The sequence below is a fragment of the Xenopus laevis genome, chromosome 4L (assembly GCF_017654675.1).
Source record: "Xenopus laevis strain J_2021 chromosome 4L, Xenopus_laevis_v10.1, whole genome shotgun sequence".
NCBI classification, from domain to species: Eukaryota; Metazoa; Chordata; class Amphibia; order Anura; family Pipidae; genus Xenopus; species Xenopus laevis.
Window position 1 is genome coordinate 132,747,907 of NC_054377.1, and position 21,032 is coordinate 132,768,938.

The window sequence follows — 21,032 nt, forward strand, 5'->3', positions numbered from 1 at the left end:
CCCTTTAAGGTCCCTCATCATGCCCATACGGCGGAGGGTTAAAGCCATCGTTACGGATTTAGGAAACATTCCCGTAGATTTTGTTGGCAGGGAGAGCCTGGGATACTCCCATTGACGACAAAAAAAAATGCCCGCCACGCCTCCTTCCTCAGCAGAGCCAATGAGCGGGCGAGAAGTGGTCGAGCCTCCCTCCAGCCTTCCCCTGTTCCACACACGAGTCATGTGATGATGGTTAGTAGTACTGCTGAGCTGCGGGCACACACACGACTCTCAGACTCGCCGCTGACAGCGCTCCCATAGCCCAAGGGCACCAAGGGGACAACTACTAACACTTTGCCAGCGATTCCCTGGGCTCCGCCGCTGCGCACCTGCACTGGTACGTACAATCGTCCCTCCTTTGCGGCGCCTGCCTAGACTACAGCGTTGTACAGCCAGCGCTCCCCTTGCCATATGGTGACCTGTCATCCATGTTGTTTACATGTTACACGCTATTCTTTAAGGGCATTTATTGCTGGTAACGCAATAAATAGTGCAGAGCTGGCTATGGTCTAGTTACCCGTAGCAACCTGTCCTGTACTCTTAATTAAGTGACTGACCATTATTACATCGAATCTTGTTTTTTTTTTACTGCAGGGCTTGTACTGTATGACACAGTGTCATGTATAATATCTCCTGGCCTGAGACTGAGGTTGTGACTGCTACTGCGACTGTAGCATGCGTCTTCCTGCTGCAGGGTTCTGCTGTGAGCTGCGGGCTCTTAACTATAGATTTTACAGAATGGAGAGAGGAATGTTATAGATCCCTCCCTCTGGCACCCTATGTAATGCGACCTATTTTCCCTTTATTCTACTTCGCTCATATACCGTCTATCTCATTGGTGTTTATGTATATATTTATAGCTAATATATATACCTGTCATCTATATATCTCCTCTCCGCATATGATCCCCCTCCCTGTGCATCGGATTCCTCTTAGCTCTGTATCTCTTTTACTCCAGCTCAGAGATGGGCAACCCACAGCTACTACTAACCAGCTACATCTACAGCTTGTTGGGGATTCTGGGAGTTGCAGTTGAGCTGTACATTGGGTTGTGCTAGAAATTGATTTTAAAACTTTTATTGTCATTTGCATTTTTGCAATTTTATTTGATGTGTAAACTGCCAGCCCAAAGGCTGGAAGTTGGGGGGGGGGGGTGGATTGTGGTTCCATGAGATCTAGATGGTTGCAAGGTGCCCATATGTGTAGTAAAGTGTAGCAACCTTAAGCAGTGCAGCAAACTAAAGCATATGCAGGGTGCTGATCCCAAGAGTTTACAATCTAGGAGAGCTATCGTAGCTGTTTATGTGTTTGAATTATTTAATTTACTACTACTATGTGTAGTAAAGTGTAGCAACCTTAAGCAGTGCAGCAAACGAAAGCATATGCAGGGTGCTGATCCCAAGAGCTTACAATCTAAGAGAGCTATCGTAGCTCTTTGTGTTTGTGCTATGTGTTTGGATTATTTTATTTACAGCACTGGAATTACTGTTCCACCCTGAGCTGTCTGCTAATGGCTGTGTATATGATCTGGCTGTATATAGATATATATATTTTAGCAGAGATGCGGGTACGTTGGTTTGGCTGGGGCTGCTGTGCACTCTGCTTTGGGGAGAGAGGGTTGGGAGCGCAGCTATTTCTGCATGTGATTCTCCTGCGCTGTTATGGTGAGAATGTTGACAGTAGGAGCCAGGCATGGAGAGAGAGGAGGGAGAAAGGGAGGGGGGTTACTAGCGGTCATGTTCAATGCTGGGGCCATGGAAAGGGGAGTGGAGTTTTAACACAAGGGCTCAATAACAGGCTTTACAATAAGCCATTCACAAACAGCATCAAGGCTGAGCTGCATTAACCCTTGGAACTACTGTCGCTTTAAGAAACAGATTCACACACTTTCGCACCGAAGAGATTTGGCTCACAATGAATTGAGAAGCCATTCCTGGCATCATAAGGCCCGAGAGATATTGTTACGCCAGATTATTGTTATAGTGAGGCTGATTAGACCTGTTCTGTTTGAGGGCTGCGTTCGGGAGGGGTGCGGGGTAAAGGTAACAGGCAAAAGTTGCTGCCCTGCAGAGCTCACACTCAGATCTATTCAGTTAAGCAAGTCTATGCATGTCGGCTAGTTGGTGAAACAAGTCACTGACATACGAGACATGGGCTTGTTATACTGCCAGGGATCAAACTTCAATGGGGAAAGTTTGCATAGGAGTGAAAGAATATACCTCCTCCCTTTGATCAGCACCCGCCCTATTTCTGCTATAAAAAAACAATAGGTAGGCTACATATAGGGTATTCCATGAAAATGGAAATTTTAGGAGCAGAACTGGGTTCCGCTTTAAGCTCCAAATTCATTTTACAGGGCTGCTGTGCTAACATAGATGTTAATTGCACCAGTGTAATTACCTGTATTACAATATGATTCCCTAATAGAGGTGTTAATTGCAACAGTGCAATTATCCATATCAGCCAGTCAGCTATTGTGTGTTATTTGTTTTCAGCCAAAATAAAAGCAAAGTCTGATCAGTCATTATGGATAACTGCATGGGTGCGATTTCAACATCTGGAGGGTTAGAGAAAAGGGTTATTTGGAAATAACATCTTGTGTGACAAAGAACTTACAGCAATTTCTTCCTGCCCCCTCCCCATGTGTATATATGAGTGTTATATAACATGCTTATTTATACTGGGCCAATGTGTGTTGCCATATGTGTTCCCATAAGTAAACATTATTATTTGTGTAGCACTGCTTAGGGCCCCGGGGCCGTTTTTCAGGCTTTTGTGTCTTGCAGAGAAAAAGGCTAAAATGTCACTTTTACAAAAGAACATCAAAAACACCAGATGTCCAGATCATATCATAATAAATAAGCAGAACACGTGTAGATTCACCAGTGGAATTCAGGGAGCATGAGGGCATCTGGATCAACATGTTTAACCCTTTAATGTATGTTTTCATTGATGTCTGCTACATTGTTTTAATAGTTAGAAGCAGAAATCATGAAGGGATTAACCACTTTCAGTGGTAAAATGTGTCAGGAGTCAGTTCTTCTACACTGTTTCAATAGGAAGAGAACGGGAAGGGATAAACCACTGTTAGTGGTACAATGTGTCAGGAGTCAGTTCTTCTACACTGTTTCTATAGGAAGAGAACAGGAAGGGATAAATCACTTTCAGTGGTACAATGTGTCCGAAGTCAGTTTTGCTACACTTTTTCAATAGGAAGAGAACAGGAAGGGATAAACCACTTTCAGTGGTATAATGTGTCCGGAGTCAGTTCTGCTACACTGTTTCAATAGGAAGAGAACAGGAAGGGATAAACCAATACTACTGTCAGTGGTACAATGTGTCAGGAGTCAGTTCTTCTACACTGTTTCAATAGGAAGAGAACGGGAAGGGATAAACCACTTTCAGTGGTACAATGTGTCAGGAGTCAGTTCTGCTACAAGGTTTCAATAGGAAGAGAACGGGAAGGTCAAATAACTTGACCACCATTGAACATTTATAATGAATGTATATTGGAAAGTCGCCATTTAGAAATCATGGTCATTTTTTGGGTTTTCATCCCCTTTAAACAAATCCGCACACAGTTGGCGTTGCTCTCATGTGGCAGCTGAGGCTGTGGTTCTGTTAGTAAGAACTGAGGAATTTAAGATGAAAGAATCTTCTGTCTCTCGTTAGTTGTTCTATAAAGAAGTATTTTAATTACATCCAGAAATGGGAAAAAACACAGCATCGGGGATGGTTATTCCATGTATCTGTTGGTCCCATTCTGCACAGTGGAATCATTGCTAACACTTGTACATTTGTACTGGTGATAAACATCAAACTCCCAGTTCACACCTTTAAACAGGTGTTATTGTGAATTCAGGCTGCAGACAGTGACTGCACTGGATTGCATGCAGCCATGCAGTTTTTGTTATGGGCTATGGCTACATCTAACTACAACTCCAGCCACCCCTAAGAGTTTCTTTGCTATTTGACTGATGCTGGCAGTTGTATTGAATAAAAACTTGTATTAGGAAGGGTACAGGATAGTTGCAGATCACTATAGCGAAGTATACGGTATCATGAAACTTGCATTCTGCTTGCTGGCCAGAAGGGGTGTTAGTGGGCAGTTGTTAGTTTGTAAATTCTCTAGGACATTTTTCCAGAGAACGGAACTTTTACAGCTATGTAGGAAAAACAAGGAGTTGTTCCATGTTTGCCTTTAGCAAGAGACACGGGGGACTAATTAAAAATAAGTATTATACCATTCACAAATATTGTGCAAGCTCAATATGTAAATGGAAAATATGAGCGTATCCACCTGCAGTCTTAAAGGAGAACACTACCAGTTCATTAAGCTTAGTCATATTATGGAGGCCCAATATATATCTCTGTTGGAATCATTCACCATACTCCTAAATATTCGGCCCCTCTAAAAAGAAAAAGCTGGTATTAACCCTTGCCGGTGCCTAGAGCTTTAAATCATCACATGCCCAGTTAACGCTCTGAGTAATGAGTAACCATTCAAAGACACTGATAAGCTTTTAACAATCTTTCCAGTTTAGTTAAACACAAGCTTGACACACACACAACACAAAACATGTGATCTTTTTGTTAACCATTGGGATCATATGCTGCATGTTGAACTCATGAAATTCCAATGGGTTCAGAGCAGGAATAGAATATCTTATAGGGGTCAGTAACAGGAATGGGCAGAATGGCACTTACCTTGATAGTAGTGGTCCATGTTGATTGAGTGAATGGCTCAGAGGCCATAGAAATTCACTAGAACGCTGAGCTCGGAAAAGATTACAGTTAAACTTTCACTGAAGTTTCCTTGTCAGCGTATTTTCCCAGATGAGTAGCAATAACAATAAATTGGTAGGCTTACAGAGTGGTTTTTCAGATAGGGTCACTGACCCCCATTTAAAAAGTTGGAACGAGCCAAAAGAAGGCAAATCTATAAAAGATAAATAATAAAGATCAATTGAAAAGTTACTTAGAATTGGCCATTCTATAACATACTAAATGTTAACTTTAAGGTGAACCGCCCCTTTAAGTGGCTTGTCCAGAGTTGTCAGGGCAGTGAAGGGGATAATGATCCAATGAGCAGTCATCTTCAGTAAGACTAATGAAAGCAGAATTCTGATTGGTTGCTGTGGTACCCCAGTGCCAACTGATGTGTTCCATTGTATTACTAATGTTAAAAACAGAGGATTATTGTTACTGAAAACCTAGTGCCCATGTGCATGCAATGCAGAAACCTTTTGTGCTTGTAGGGACTCACTGCTCGGAACTTATCATAAATCACCAGTTGTTTTCATATTCCATATTTTTAAAATCTACCCCAACCCTTTAAATTGTAAGCTCTTGACCCCTGCTCATCATAAATGAAAGTAAAGAGCTGCATAACGTGCTGGCACTATATAAATAAATGATGATGATGATGATGCATGTGGCTAATCGTAGCCATCACATCTTGTCCGCTAAGCCTAATAGCATCTCTGCATATAAAGGGTCTAAATCAAATTCATCTGTATGTGACACAATACTCCCAAAGCAGTTCCTAGTGCTAATGTGTGCCTCATTAAAGTAATATCACTTGAAGCCATTAGCTGGCTGAGAATGCTGGGAGATAAAGTTGAAAGACCCAATAGTCCTTGTCGAATAAGGAATGCATAATCCTTCTGCTGTCTGAGGGGCCAGTAATGTCGTATTTCAGACATCGTACATAATCCGCTATTGACTATTCAGCATGAAGTGCGTCGGACAGAGCTGTAGTGTAGAGTAAGACAGACCTGTGCTGGAGGCAGCATGACTGGAGTTTTCTCTGCCTGGGGGGGGGGACTGTTACCCTTATAATGCACTTGCTGTTCATGAGAAAGGGCCATTTATCCATTTCCCCACTGGAGCCATGCTGATAGCCAGTCTTAACAATCTTATAATGGACTTGCGTTAAAACATGCCATTAACAACAAATGCAGCATTTGATTTACTGCCTATGGGCCAAATAAGGGTGTACAGTAAGTGCTCCCATGGCTGGGGATGGAGAGGGGAAAACCATGAATGATATCTCTGCTGTAGGCTGCCACCCTGTTATCCATTAATTTCCATTGGGAATTTGTTTCCATCTCAATTTTGCTGAATTACAATGGCCAGGTTTGCATTGCTGCAGTTTCATTGGGTTCTACAGCAATGTCCTTAGGCAAGAGGTATCTGGCACCTCTTCTAGCTGTACACCCCATAGATCTGTAAAGATAAACTAGTTGTAGATATAAAAGGTTGTGAAATAGGCACAGCCAATCAGATGGGAGGGCTCTTTGTTTAAGCCAATGAAGTGGCTCCCATCTGTCCAATGAGATAGTCCATGTGGATGTGCATCTGAATGAGATGCATGCTCTTAATTTGTCTTACACTAAAACTCTCCTCGTAGGATCTCATTATAGAACTGTTTTGATTAATGTTTTGTGGTTGACGTAATATTGTTTGTATTCCTTTGAGTAGGTAAGCACATTGGTAAATTCATTATTATAATTTAATAATTACATTTAGTTGATAGAACACCACCTGACTCTTTCTTTCATTCAATTTTAGGTTCCCTTCCTTTGGGAAAATCCTACGTATGCTTGTGGGTCCCACGCATAAGCTCTTCCAGGAATGGTGGATCACTTGCTTTCTACAGATGAATGTTTCACAATTGCTCCAGCTACCATTGGACTTTCTGAAATGCTGATGGGTAGAAGGATATATCAGATGTTGCCCTCTCCTACATCGGAGGATGATAGTGATTCTTCGAGTTTCCGCTCATGCTCTAGTCCCGACTCACAAGTACTCAGCTCCAGCTATGGTAGCGCATGTAGTGCAGAGAGTCAGGACAACATCCTAGACTACCTTCTATCCCAAACTTCACTGGGCAATGCTTCTTTATCATGGTGGGACAAGAGAAGACAGCAGCCAGTGGTTAAAGAGGAATTCCTTAAGGTTCCGGAGTTTGGCATGGACAAGGAGGAAGCAACATTTTTTCATCCCACTCTGGATGAGATTGAGGAGTTCTTAGAGGAGAATATGAAAACCGACTTTAAAGATGAAGATCGACATGACGCCAAGGAACTGAGGACCTGTGGCCAGTTGTTTTCTGATCAATTTAAAGAGCCCCATGTAATTAACAGCAACATGAAGGAGGATAGAAATGGAGAGACAATCAGTTTAGCGGCAGAAGAGGAAAACTCAATATGCTCTGGTACCCTATCTGTTGATGGTGGAATCCCTGTCATTCTTCAGATCCAACCCCTTGAGATCAAGCAAGAGTCCAACACAACCCAGTCTTCTCAGTTTCCGGAAAACATTAAAGTTGCGCAACTTCTGGTCAATATTCAAGGCCAGACCTTTGCTCTGGTCCCGCAGCTAGTCCAGTCATCCAAGTTTGTCCGCATAGCCCCTGTGCCTATTGCTGCTAAACCTATCGGCCCAGGGGGTGGCATTCAGGGACAATCTGGAGTAGTGATAGGTCAGAAGTTTCAAAAAAATCCAGCTACGGAACTTATTAAAATGCACAAATGTACTTTCCCAGGATGTACCAAGATGTACACCAAAAGTAGCCATCTCAAAGCCCACCTGCGCAGACACACGGGAGAGAAGCCTTTTGCTTGCACATGGCCTGGATGCGGGTGGAGGTCAGTTTATATATAATAATACATAAATGGTGCTGTATTTGGTCTTCTGAATAATTGTCAGAAGAAAATGTAAAGGTTTTTTTTCCCAATGTATTTTTATGGTCACAAGAGATAAGGGTAAGGTATAGTAATGAAGCCACATTGACCCAAGATAGTAACCCACAGAAACACATCTAATAATTGTTTACAGGATTCTAATTGATCTAGAACAGTGAGAGCCAAGTGCTGACAGGCCCGGATTTGTGGCAATGCCGCATAGGCCCGGGCCTAGGGCGGCAAAAAATTAGGGGCGGCATGCCGCCAAGCCACCGTTCAACTACACCAGCTGTGCCGGCGTTTTTTTGCCGGCGCGCTGGGAAGGCGGGCACTAGGACCGCGCGGCCGCCTGGTCAGACCGTGCGGCCTAGGGGCGCCCAGAAATGAAATCCGGCGCTGAGTGCTGAGTAGTTTTTATAAAGGTGACCAAAGCTTTCTTCCTTGAGTGCAATCAAGGTCAGCTCTACATAGAACAGCATTTGTTGCCCTTTAAATGAGACCTGTCACATCTGTAAGAATCCACCCAGATTCTTGTGGATGCATAATAAACCTGTTTTACAATAAGTTCATTTTTAAGTTCATATCTAAATTTTTTTAGATATTAAATGGTTATTTAATGTTCTCCTCAACCTCAACATTTTATCTGCTGCAGCCAACTCCGTCATGCTGTTTGGCGGAGCAAAAATTTGCGAAACACAGTGGGCGTCAAAATAATTTGGATGCGCTGCAATTTTGACTCCAGCGACAATTTTTATACGCGCGACTGTTTTGACCAAATGCATTAAAGTCAATGGGCATCTGAATAATTTTGACGCAGTGAATTGTCGAAACAGTTTCGCAAATATATTCGTAGGCAGCGGAATATGGAAATTCGCCGTGAATCCATGCCTGATGAATTTATTCACCCATCACTAGCGGTTGGCCATTCTGGATCACTCATGCTGGAATTTTGCATGTTGTATTAGCGAAAAGTATGTAATTCTATAGCGCTTCATTTATAGCCAGCAGACCCTGCGTTTGCAGGGGAGGCCCAGGAGTGTAGGGGGCCCTAATTAATGAGCAATTTTAATATATCTTAATATATCTTAGTAGAGTAAGTCAACTTAGCAAAGTTTTGGGGCCCTAGATTGAATTTGCTGGGGGGCCAAGTTACGCCACTGAGAATAGAACAGAAATACTCTATATTTTTATCACAATGACAGTTCCCCTTTAAGAAAGAATGTATTCATCTGAAAAGCAAGATATGGTTTTGTTCAGCCATGAAGCGGAATTGTGGACCTTATAGAGTTATCATGTTTTAACTCTGGGTGTGTTTAAGAAGTGAATACACCTGTAGTTTGTAACCTCTAGTAAACCCAGATAGTTATTGTAGCAATACAGGCAGATCAGGCTTGCACCTGCATGCACCCTTGCAACCTGTTTTAACATGTGACCATGTGAATAAGGAAAGCTTGTTCTGTGCTGCTTTTAACCCATTGCTGGCAAGGCAATGTTAGAGAAGTGGAGGGTCGTCCCTGGCACTGAAAATAATGTATGTATTGGAGATATGTAATGATTATTATAAAATATAATATGTCTTTCGTAGTTTTGCTTGTGCCTGTGCTTGGGATTAGCAAATCTGTCCATATGTATGCAAACACTGGGGCCATTGTGGTGCCATACAGTCACATACAATGTAGCGAATAAAAGAAAATGTATCCAGATATGAACATTCTGCAAAACTAGATAACAGTCATGGCTGTGCTTCATTGGAAATATGATTTATTGCAGCTATCCACAGCGGATCTAGGAAGATTTGCCATTCAGTATGAATGTTACCGGAGTTCAGGCTTCCCAGAAATAGCAGCCTTGTGATATGTGACTGTAATATACATGCGGGCCTTCTACTGTAACTACATACTGGGAAACAGCACATTCCCCGTTGCTATTTCCACTGTATCTCCTGACTCATTTGCTAATCTATCTGCAAGGTCATTGGCAAGCGCAGGTTCATTATCTGGTGAGGCCATACTGACTTCAGTAGTTCTCTACGGTCATGGCCATGGGTCAAGTTTCAAAGAAAGAATGCCACTGTAGGATGAGAAAGGAATTTTTTAAAGGGATACTATCTTTCCAAAATGTGCCCCCCAACCTGTTTGTTGAGTTAGGGGATCTGTTATCCAAAAAAACATTATTAATAATGTTCCAAAATACCTAAAATGTCCTAATGATGTTCTTTATCTATAATAACAAGACTTTACCTTGTACTTGTTGATGGAGCTAGCGTGCATCCACGTTGGTGGCAAAACAATGTTTTAGTAATCTTTAGGCATGGTTCTTCACATTATGGAAAGAACCCCTTTTCCATAAAACCTTATATCCCAGTCACAGAGCATGACAGAGGACATCATGACTTTATAAAATTCCCATATTACAGCACTTCTTCCCAGAAAAATGGGGCAAACCCGATTTGGAGTCTCAGAGGGGGTAACCCAAAAATCTCAGGATGTGCCACTAAAATTCAGGCTCACAAGGTCTAGTTACATTCCACATTGATTTAGAACTACATTTGAAAGCTGGAAAGAGCAGAAGGCAAATTGAAAAGTTGCTTAAAATTGGCCACTCTATAAGATACTAAAAGTTAATGAAAAGGTGAACCACCCCTTTAAATATAGAACGTTTGCCATGATGTGCTATTTGTCCATTGAGCCCAAGAGACAATCAGTTGGACACAGTATGATGTGTATGTCCACCTTCACTAGATGAATACCAGGAAGTCTATATTAGCACTAAGGAGGGTGCTGAGGGTTATCTCTACCTTGTTTTGTCCCTAATCCATTGCGTAGGCAATTAAACCACCATCAGTTGAGTTCTTATGTATGTTCAAAGCCCAAAATAGCTTTGGTTGGAATATAGGTTGTCTCTGATGAAAATCATTGGGAGCCCCAGGCTGTTTTTAAAACGGAGTGTTCCCTTTCACTGAACAGATTCGTAAACAGCACAAGACCTTTCAGCTGGAAAGTGTTTGATCTGTTTGTTGACATTGTTGCTGTGGTCTCATTGTAGGGAAAAGGATCTGCCCATCTAATGACTATTCCCATCAATAGAGAATGACACAATCTACACACATAATACTTATGACTAAATAACACATGCCAATAAGATGTGGCCCATCTTATATACTGGGAATGTCTCACTTGTAGCATTGCAGGTTGGGTAACGCTGATATTAACATTATTATTGCTATGTTTCATATCATATTGTTAGCCCTTTCCCACTCTTTCTACCCTCTAAACACAACTCTGATAACAACATTAGCAGGTGGTGGGGTTGTAGGCAAAAGCTGGATATGTCTGTAACACCAACATATAAAAGGGGAAATATAATGTATTGTTGCCCTGCACTGGTGCAACTAGTGTTTTTGCTTCAGAAAGACTATTTTAGTTTATATAAACAAGCTGATTTGTAGCCATGGGGGCAGCCATTCAAAGCTGAAAAAGGAGAAAAGGCTCAGGATACACAACAGATAACAGATAAACTCTGTAGTATACAATGGGATTCTTCAGAAATGATCTGTTATCTACTGAGTATCCTGTGCTTTAATGGCTGTCTCCATGGCTACAGAGCAGCTTGTTAATATAAACTGTAGTGTTTCTATAGCAAACACACTCGTTTTACTAGGAGGGCAGCAGTAAATTATATTGTCATTCCTTTGAAAATATTTTCATTTTTTTGGTGTTACTGTTACTTTAATATACTCTAATGGGAAGGTGGTAACCCAGCAATTGTACACTTCTAGTATGTTTTCAGGCTTTTCTTGCCCATACCCAACTTTACAATCAGAATGGTTTATCCTAAACTGTACAATTGGCTGAACAAGGGGCATCTGAAGCAGTGGATGGAGGCACAATGTGAAGGCCAGTACCATTGAGATTTGTTCTACTAGATATTTCTTGAAGCCCAGCCAGTTAACTTGCAGTCCTTAAGCAATCCAAACACCCCTTTAAGCCAGAGCATTTGATGAATATTAGCTGTTTCCCATTGATCATTTTAATTTGAGGAACTGGCTTATCAAATCTATTGCTCATAGTAAGAGGGGTCAAGAAGAGGACAGCTAATTGTGTAACAGGATCTTAATTTCTGCTTAGAACAACTTCCAAGGTTTAAGACTGCAGATTAGAATGATGTGATGTCATTTCCATGAATAAAGGAGAAACGATCTGATAGGTCTAGTATCATAGAGTTGTGTTGCTAAAAGGGGGCATTAACTCACTTCTTCTAGGGGAGGATTCTAATACCGGCTAATCATGCCTTGGGATCCACCAACACAACATTCTAGGCACCAGTTCTAGTAATCCAGAGCAACAAATTTGTAGTTTTATGGCCATTAAATGTTGCCTTCTAATTGGCTGGCATGGGTTGTTAGATTAAAGGATTTTCAAGCATAAAGCGAATGTGGTAGAATCACCTACCCAAGTAAAGACGTGGCCCAGGTGCTCCAGGCCCAGGCCCTCAGCTCAGGGAAGTGGACATTGCGTATACAAAGCACATAAGTATTGGTGCCGGGCACACTGGCAGACTCACGTATTGATCAGACCGGAAAAGTAGTAAATTCAAAATTAAAGCTTTATTATATAATCATCTCTCGTCTGACGCGTTTTGTGTCACTGGGACACTTAATCATAGGCTTGGATTATTAGACCTGGATCAAATGCTGCCCATTTATTGCAATGCTTCACTCAACTATCAGTTTGATGACACTTGTAGGCGCACACCATATTATTATTTTTATATATTGCCTCTAATTACACAGCAGGCAGGGTGAGTTACTTTCATGTAAGGAACATGGAGATGACACAGATATTGAACCAAAGCCTTAATTGAGTAAGAATGCATTGCACCCAACCACAGAGAAAGAAAGTCTTAGTAATAGTAGTAGTAGTAGTAGTAAATAATGCTTTTCATATCAGGCCCTCAAACTCTCTACTAGGGAAATGTCATCATACAGCTGATGCACAAAACCTATAGTTTCTGAATGATCATAACTGCAGAAATACTTCCTTAGAATTTTTTTCTCAGAAGAGCTAGCCAAATTATAGGTTGTAGGTTGAACATCATTGTGTAATTTGCCTTATACCAAAGTGGAGCACCCAGCCGTATTACATTACTAGGTGCCAGTTTTTGAATGAGAAGCAGCCTCAGATGACTTTGGCTTGTGCTCCGCAATTCATTTATTTCATTGTCTGTTAATACAGTTGCTACTATTGATGCAAAGGTCAGCCAAGAGTTTGTGTTTGGCTTTTATACATTATTAAGCAGATATAGCTCATTGGGACATCACTGTATTATCTACTGAATTAGAGAATGATTTACAGGCAAAAGCTATTTCCAAAAGTAATGAGCAAGTTTTAAGTTTTTAGAGGGATGCACTAGTTGTATGCCGTTCCTTAAATATGATTTTCATGATTGACATAATTATACAAGGCTACTTGTCAATTCCATGGAATATTAAAGAGCTAATGCAAAACCTATTAGGTTGCTTAGAATAAAGTTGTTCAATACAGCCAAAAAAAAGCAAAATGGGGTGTACAGACTGGGTGCAAGTATTTCTGAAGATACCTTTTCTATCTGCAAAGTATTCAGAACTACCTAGACTCCAGTCTTTTTATTATGACGTGCAATCCATGCAAACGCACTCCTATAAAGTATATTTATTAGACACAGAAGCAACTTGAGAAGGGCTTGTGACCTATATTTCTTCTCTGAGTCATATCTCATGAATCATAATTGATTTGGCCAGAAGCAATCAAAAGAGCCATTCCAAAATCCAAGGGAAGGTGGGATGAATTTATATCTGAAATTAGAAAAGTTCTTTCTAGGTAGGCAGGTTGATATCTGTGTTAACCCAAGCATGTCTCATTTTTCAGTTGTAAGTAAGCTACCATTGTCCAGGCAGGCTGAGACATCTGTATTGTATTGTATTTATTTAGATAGCACCACAAATGTACACAGTGCTTTACAAGGTGTAAACACAAATAAGGGTATAGTTATTATAAATTAGACAGAAAGAATTAGTACTTAAGCTCTAGGGGTTTCAGTATATATTTGAAATGAGACAGATAGACAAAGGTGTGTTGCTGCACGGAGAGAATTTATTAGGAGTTTAGAAGGAATTTTTAGGGTTGGAGCTTGTCTAATTCAAGATTCCAGAGGCTTGGTGTGATCAGAGAGAAAGGTTTTTATGCATTACTCTAGTTGTTAACGGTATGGTCAAGAGAGCTGAGCATAGGGCCTGAAGTGGAGAGTATAGGGAGATGAGAGTAGATATAAAGAGAGGAGGGTTCTGAAGGCTCTAAAAGCCAGGAGAAAGACTTTAGTAGTAAATATGTAAAAGGAGGTTTAGATGCAGGTATGATGGTACAGGCAGCAGAAGTATGGATGGATGAAATTGGGTGGAGATGAGATATTGGGAGACCAGCTATTAATAAGTTGCAGTTGTCTATCCTGGAGAGGATTAGGGTCTCCATCATTGTTTTAGCAGCAGAAGGGACATATTTTTGCGATGTTCTTTAGGAGGAGGCAGCTAATTCTGATCAGGGATCCAATGTGGGCCAAGAAAGTAAAGTGATACCTAGATACCTAGTGTGAAATGAGGCTAGTCTGAAATTATTTGGTAGTCACGAATTCTCAATCACTCAATCATCAGCCACCATCAGGAGACAATTCTTAAAAACATCTTAATTATCAATCAATTGGCGCTGTGATTAATTCCCCAGTTGACATATTTGAAGGCGATGAGTTGATAATTACTATGAACACATGAACGTATGAAATGCACCTTTTTTAGATGTTGTTAAACATGACATGATTTTGTTTTGATTACTGTAGAGCAATCTCATTTGAATAATTGTGCCCCTGCAAATAGGAGCAAGTCATCAGATGATGTCAGAATGATTATCTGGATTGCTTTAATCATGTCACATCAGCAGTGCAGGATATGTTTGCAGAGTAGGGTTACCAATGGGAGCTGGTTACTGCTATGGTCACAAAGGGGATAGTCTGACTATACATGGAATCTTTATAACATATGTTTATTTTGGCAGTGTAGATATTACACTTATCATGACATAATGTTTGAAATTTTAAATAGAATTTATGTTTTTTTGCACAGGTTTTCCAGATCGGATGAGCTTTCTCGACACCGTCGCTCGCACTCTGGGGTGAAGCCATACCAGTGTGCCGTTTGTGAAAAGAAATTTGCTCGCAGTGACCACCTTTCCAAACACATCAAGGTGCACAGATTTCCCAGGAGCAGCCGTTCAACACGGTTATCAAACTGACCCTTCTCTTCACCCGAGGCCCAACTCAAAACAAATAATCATGGTATAGATCATGCGAATCCCAAGCACTTTTTTTCCACCTGCTATAACTTATTAAACGTGCAACAGAGCGTTGGTTTGACTGGACAGCAGCTGTGAATGTGATCTGAACTCTTACTATTTAACAAGGTTATGAATGAAGCGTGTGCTCCAGGACAAAGCAGGATTTGGATAATAGATATATGTGCGCTCTGCTACCCTGGTGTATAGCAATGCAATACTCTAAGCAATGAATGGTTGATTAAGTTGGGGATGATTCACTGCATAAATATGGGTCTCCCGGTGCAGCATGTACATCATAGAGTTGCATTGCTACTGTTAGTTACAAAGAGCGAGTTCGGTTACAAACCCTTCCCCTTGGTTGGTACTGTATGTTGGTATGACCAGTTTATTTAGTACCCAAGCAATAATCAGGGGTCTTAAAGGGATACAAATGTACAAGTTGCTCTTCAGCAGCAAGGTTACAGACTTCTGTTGGTGTCATCTTTATCTTCCAGCATCTAGGGCCAAGCAATGGCTGAAGATGCATTTTACAACAGATGATAGGTCCCCACCCATCACCCAAAGATGTTGGCATCTTTATCTTTTAGCAAGTTGCAATTTTATATGAGATTTGAATATTTGATGGAAATTCAATTTCCTCCATGAGGTTTTCAGAGGTATTCTTTGCTCAGGCCCCCTTTGTTCATAAGAAGGTTAGAAATGTGTGAAAAGCTGAGGGGTTTTAGGGGTTTTCCAAGACAGTAAATAAGAATTTACCACCAATTTCCTGTGTTTTCTTCCCCATCTAGCCCCACAGTTAGGTACTACTGCACTCAATCAAAGTTGACTTATCTTTAAAGTTATAATGCTACATGTGAATCTGTGTTACTTCAACTCTTTCCTAAGTTAGTAGACCAGACAGAAGTATTAGAAGATCTTACAGATATCATTACTGAATCATCATCTCATTGATGACCTAGAGTTTTAAAGGGTTTTCTTTCTTTTTTAAAGTAGAATTAAACTCTGAGGGCAACCTTAGCCCCTCTAGAACCACATGACCAGTGCCTCACAAAACAGCAGCATAGTGGGGTTGGAAATATCCATCTCATGCCACTTTAGGTCCTCCTCACTGGGATTGCCAACTCAAAGCAAGGTTTTCCAGTCCAGGTTGGACTTGGAATGGACCTGGAATGGGCCTAGGGCTGTTCTCAGAGTTCCTTCTCCTTTAAAGAGGGAGACAATATTCTGCACATCACTATTGCACTTGAATTATGTTATTATCACTAAATCTGTTGTTGAAGGCAATAGAGGTGTTGCTCCCTTAATCTATTTGTATCTTCTAAATGCCAAAAAGGTTGACTCTATGGCCCTAAATGTCATCTACTCACAGTCTGTAGATGTTTACAAGTGGTGCTCTTCATATTTAGCTGTATTTTCTTGCTTAGGATGTGACCTATTCAAACATAACAGTGAGCAGAGTCTGAGGCTAGAGTCACACCTTTTGGTTGCCCTTGACATATCTGCATTGTCTGTTTGGCTATACAAGCCCTATGGGCATATCACAGCTTTTGCACAGTTAGCTACCAGTATTTCATCATTGAATACAAAAAAGTGGAGAAAATCTTATTTTTGAAAAAGGTTTAGCCTCTATACAGAAGAGAAAACATATCAAGGAACGTGGGACCCTATGATGTTTTAATATAGGGATAGATGGGTCAAGTGTCCAGTATTCTTCTTGGATTACTCTGTGTGGTTTGTTATTTAATGATTTATGAGTAACAAAATGAATGTTTCCTATCAATACAATTGTGTGTTCTCATGTATCGAGTGGTTGTACAAAAAGGAACGGAAATGGGCCAGTCACTATCAGCAGTGTTTAGTCTCAGTGAACTGGGATCTGTCAACCAGCTTCAGAACAAGGCTCACTTCAGATGCAGCTCTTAAGGAAGTTTGATCAAACCGGTCACATTCATCTCTTTAAACATGACTAAATGGTGCTATTATACAGTCAGTGCTTTAAAACAAACTGCTGTTAAATGGAGAGTTTTTACTTGGTAACAGGAATTAAGGTTATCTTACCGTTAAACTGCAACCACCAATCAAATGTTTACTTGCAGTATTCTAACTATGATAAGTTCAAGGTAACTGCTGGTTGGTTTCTATGGGTTGCTAGACCGCAGAAAACTTTGTTAACTGTAAAACCTACCAGGCTGCATGTAATGTAAAAACGTTTGCCAGCTTCTTAGGGCTGTTGATTCTAGTCGGCATTTCCTATGATCCTCTGCTGATCCTTCTGCAGAAGGATACATTAAACTCCATTTATGGTTGAGTGAGTTCATTCTTCATAAAAATATTCAGAGTTCCTCATAAATCCTGGTCAACAAAGCATGGGCTTAATCATTAATTGTTAGGAAATTATAGGATTTCATAAAAAAGTTCAACAATAGAAATAATGCGTGGGGTGCATGTTCTACTCTTCTCTTTGTTGGACTAACAACACCATCCACTCCCTAGTATTGACCTTTCACTGCCACATAAGAAAAACATACTAAGATGAATGTTTCAGCCTCTGTGGTTCCGTATTTTAAGCAAGCACACCCATATTATGACCTTATGACTTTGTTTGAGCTTCCGATGACAGTTGCAGTGTAAGGTGTCCTTCTCTTGGGTATCTCTGTTCTGAATGATCAATCTGCAACGGAGAAACAAGTCTGTGAAAACATACATATCAGTATTAATTAGACTGTGTAAAGAATTGGTATTACCGACTGGATGCATGGACAATGTTTCCAGTCTTGGAAACTCCTATGCAACTTAGTCTAATAAAACCTTTTCAGTATATGTTGAGGTACACCAAGGCACGTCTTAGGGTCACATGTATGTTGTGCTTATATATATTCTTCTGAGGTGGCAATTCAACAAACTATTACGGCAACTAAGATGCTGGCAAATTGGTGATTAGCCTATGACTTTCTGTGTTGGGCAGAATCAATCATCACTTGTTGCAGAACATTAAACTCAGCAAGCACCCTTGCCTATATATTTGCTAGAGGGATGCGGACATTTGGAATCCCACGAAATCTATAGTTAAAGAGGTTACTCATCCATATAGTCAAGTCTATAAGTCAACCATAGTCTTTGCTCTACCAGCTGTAGAGAGGGCTATATTAACTCACTGCCAGTGACATACTGAAGATCAAAGTAGCTACGTGTTCATACTGTATATACATATTAGAAAATGTGTATATTTTTATATTTATTTTAGGAGCCATATGATATATTTTTTTGGTTCTTCCAGAAACAGAGCCCTGATATTTCTGCTGCTCCTTAAATGCCTTTTTTTCTTCAAGCGATCTATCTTCTCGTTTGTGATTTTCTTGTGAAATCTGTAATGAAATGTGTTAATTCTGCCTTAATCCAGCTATTAAGAAAAAAGAAAAACAAGCCTAATTCAGAGTGAGACGATGGTGGGAAATTTGTGCCCAGAGAGGCGCGGGTGGGGGAGGGAATAAGCTGCTTTCATATATTGTTGCTCTGGCTGCAAAGGGGTAAATGAGTTATGCATTCCATCCTGTAGAAAGCCATTTATATGAGAACTAATATGCCTTGTGCAGGGGTAGCTTGGCCATTGTCACTGTCATAAGGATCATTGTGGTGATCCACAATTACATGTCAATCACATCTCTAGTGCATGGAAGATTCATGGGGTGAGCTAAATGCTCAAAAATTAAATTCCTTATGACAGTGCTGTAATAAATAAAAAAAATACCACTGCTGTCCCAAAAGCTCTATAATGGTTGTGGTTTTCATAAAAGAAATTGTATCACTACATGTAAACCCACTCCCAAATGGTTTAACAGCAGTGACAGGCATTAAAGTATAAGGTCCTCGATTTACAACTAACCGCCTTGTATTTAGTCGCCTTCCTCCCACCCGGGCCAACCTACCCCTGCCCAAGCGGTTTGCTTCTCTTTTTTTCTGAATGTATGTAAATATATTGTATATAAATGTCTTCATATAAAATTCATTTTATTACCGTATCAGAAATCTGTGTAAATGAGATCAAAGTTTAATAGAAATCTCTACGCCGCTATGTATATAAACAATACTGTATTTTTCGCCAACGTTCCTCATATGGTATATTTACAATAAATATTAAAAACTTTTAAAAAGTAATAAAATGTTGTTTTGTGATTTCTAGAAGAATGGTGTAGCACAGTCTTTGATGTAGATAAATAGAAACATGCCCTTAAATTGAATAATGACAATGCAAGTCATAGTGAGCACATGCAATAGGAAAATCTCAAAACAAATAATAATAATAAGAATTTGAACCAGCTGAAATGTTGAGCATGAGAGAAATGTGGAATAGTGATGGGCGAATAAATTTGCCAGGCACAAATACATGGTGAATTTCTGTGTTCGCTGCCAGCGAATAAATTGGCGAAACTGACGTAAAAAAAATTTTGGACACGCGGCGGAAAAGAAGCTTGCGTCAAAACCGTTGCATGTCAACATTATTGACTTCAATGCCAGCAGCAAAATTGACGCGAGCGTCAGAATTGACGCGGGCATAAAAATTTGCTTTTCACTATTTTATGGGAAATTCACATATTTTTTGGCAAAACTGGACAAATTCGTCCATCACTGATGCGAAATTCTAATGGTAGGACATGGTATGAATGAGTTGTTTGCAGCAGGAATATGGCTGAATCCGAGCACTGTCAAAAGATAAAAAATGAATGAAGCATATTTCTTAAAAATGCTATCTATCTATATAAAACACACAAGCCATTAGTATTAGTGATGTCATTAGTTCTAATCGGTGCTTAGTGATGTAATTTGTGTCATTTTACAGGTATTATCCAGAATGTTCAGGACCTGGAGTTTTCCAGATAATGGATCTTCCCGTAATTTAGATCTTCATACCTTATGTCTACTAGAAAATCATTTAAGCATTAAATAAACCAACAGGCTGGTTTTGCTTCCAATATCGATTAATTATATCTTAGTTTGGATCAAGTACAATGTACTGGTTTTTTTTTAATTGTAGAGAAAAAAAAATCATTTATAAAAATTTGGATAAAATAGAGTCTATGGGAGATGGCCTTTCCGTAATTTGGAGCTTTCTGGATAACGGGTTTCCAGATCCCATACCGTTATTATTATTATTAATAATAAATATTCACTACAGTCAGACCATTCCTCTCTAAAGGGCACACTTTGTAAATTGATGCACAACACAATTCCAGAATCTGCACTTACAGACTCATGAGGCATCAGTAGTCAGGGGATATAAAAAGTGAAATCTAGGGGGCACATTTACTATGGGTCAAATATCGAGGGTTAAATAACCCTCGATATCCGACTATCGAAGTTAAATCCTTCGACTTAGAATATCGAAGTCGAAGGATGTACCGCAGTTACTTTGATCGAACGATCAATGGAAAAATCATTCGATCGAACGATTAAATCCAAAGGATTTTAATCTATCGATCGAACCATTTTCCTTTGATCAAAAAATGCTTAGAAAGCTTATGGGGACCTTCCCCATAGGCTAACATTGGTGCTCAGTAGGTTTTAGGTGGCGAAATAGGTGATCGAAGTTTTTTTTAAAGAGACAGTACTTCGACTATCGAATGGTCGAATAGTCGAACGATTTTTAGTTCAAATCGTTCGATTTGAAGTCGAAGTCGTAGTTGAAGGTCGAAGTAGCCAATTCGATGGTCGAAGTAGCCAAAAAAACCCTTCGAAATTCAAAGTTTTTTTCCTTCTAATCCTTCACTCGAGCTAAGTAAATGTGCCCCTAGGTGTAGGTACAAACAGAAGTCCAAGGTTAAAGCCTTACCCAGGATTGCTCCGTGGTATTATTGTGGGGACCTTGGAATACAGGATGGATTTAGGTCACAAGTATGACTTATAAAGGAAGGCATTATAGTCAGCTGATGGAAGGAGCCAGCTGATG

General features: G+C 40.2%; 1 protein-coding gene across 1 annotated transcript; it reads left to right on the forward strand.

The window, feature by feature from the left end:
• The first annotated feature begins 224 nt into the window (after window positions 1-224).
• Window positions 225-19,236, forward strand: klf15.L (Kruppel-like factor 15 L homeolog). The gene is made up of 3 exons (XM_018259073.2): window positions 225-376; window positions 6,613-7,691; window positions 14,878-19,236. Exons 2-3 carry the CDS (start codon window positions 6,676-6,678, stop codon window positions 15,044-15,046), a joined length of 1,185 nt encoding a protein of 394 aa, XP_018114562.1. The 5' UTR covers window positions 225-376; window positions 6,613-6,675; the 3' UTR covers window positions 15,047-19,236.
• Window positions 19,237-21,032: the final 1,796 nt, after the last annotated feature.

What these genes read in the sequence shown, in the direction of transcription:
- klf15.L (XM_018259073.2), top strand. Translation starts at nt 6,676, where the DNA reads ATGGTGGATCACTTGCTTTCTACAGATGAATGTTTCACAATTGCTCCA. An exon ending in TGGCCTGGATGCGGGTGGAG is followed by an intron (nt 7,692 to 14,877) that starts GTCAGTTTATAT and finishes TTTTTTGCACAG; the next exon opens with GTTTTCCAGATCGGATGAGC.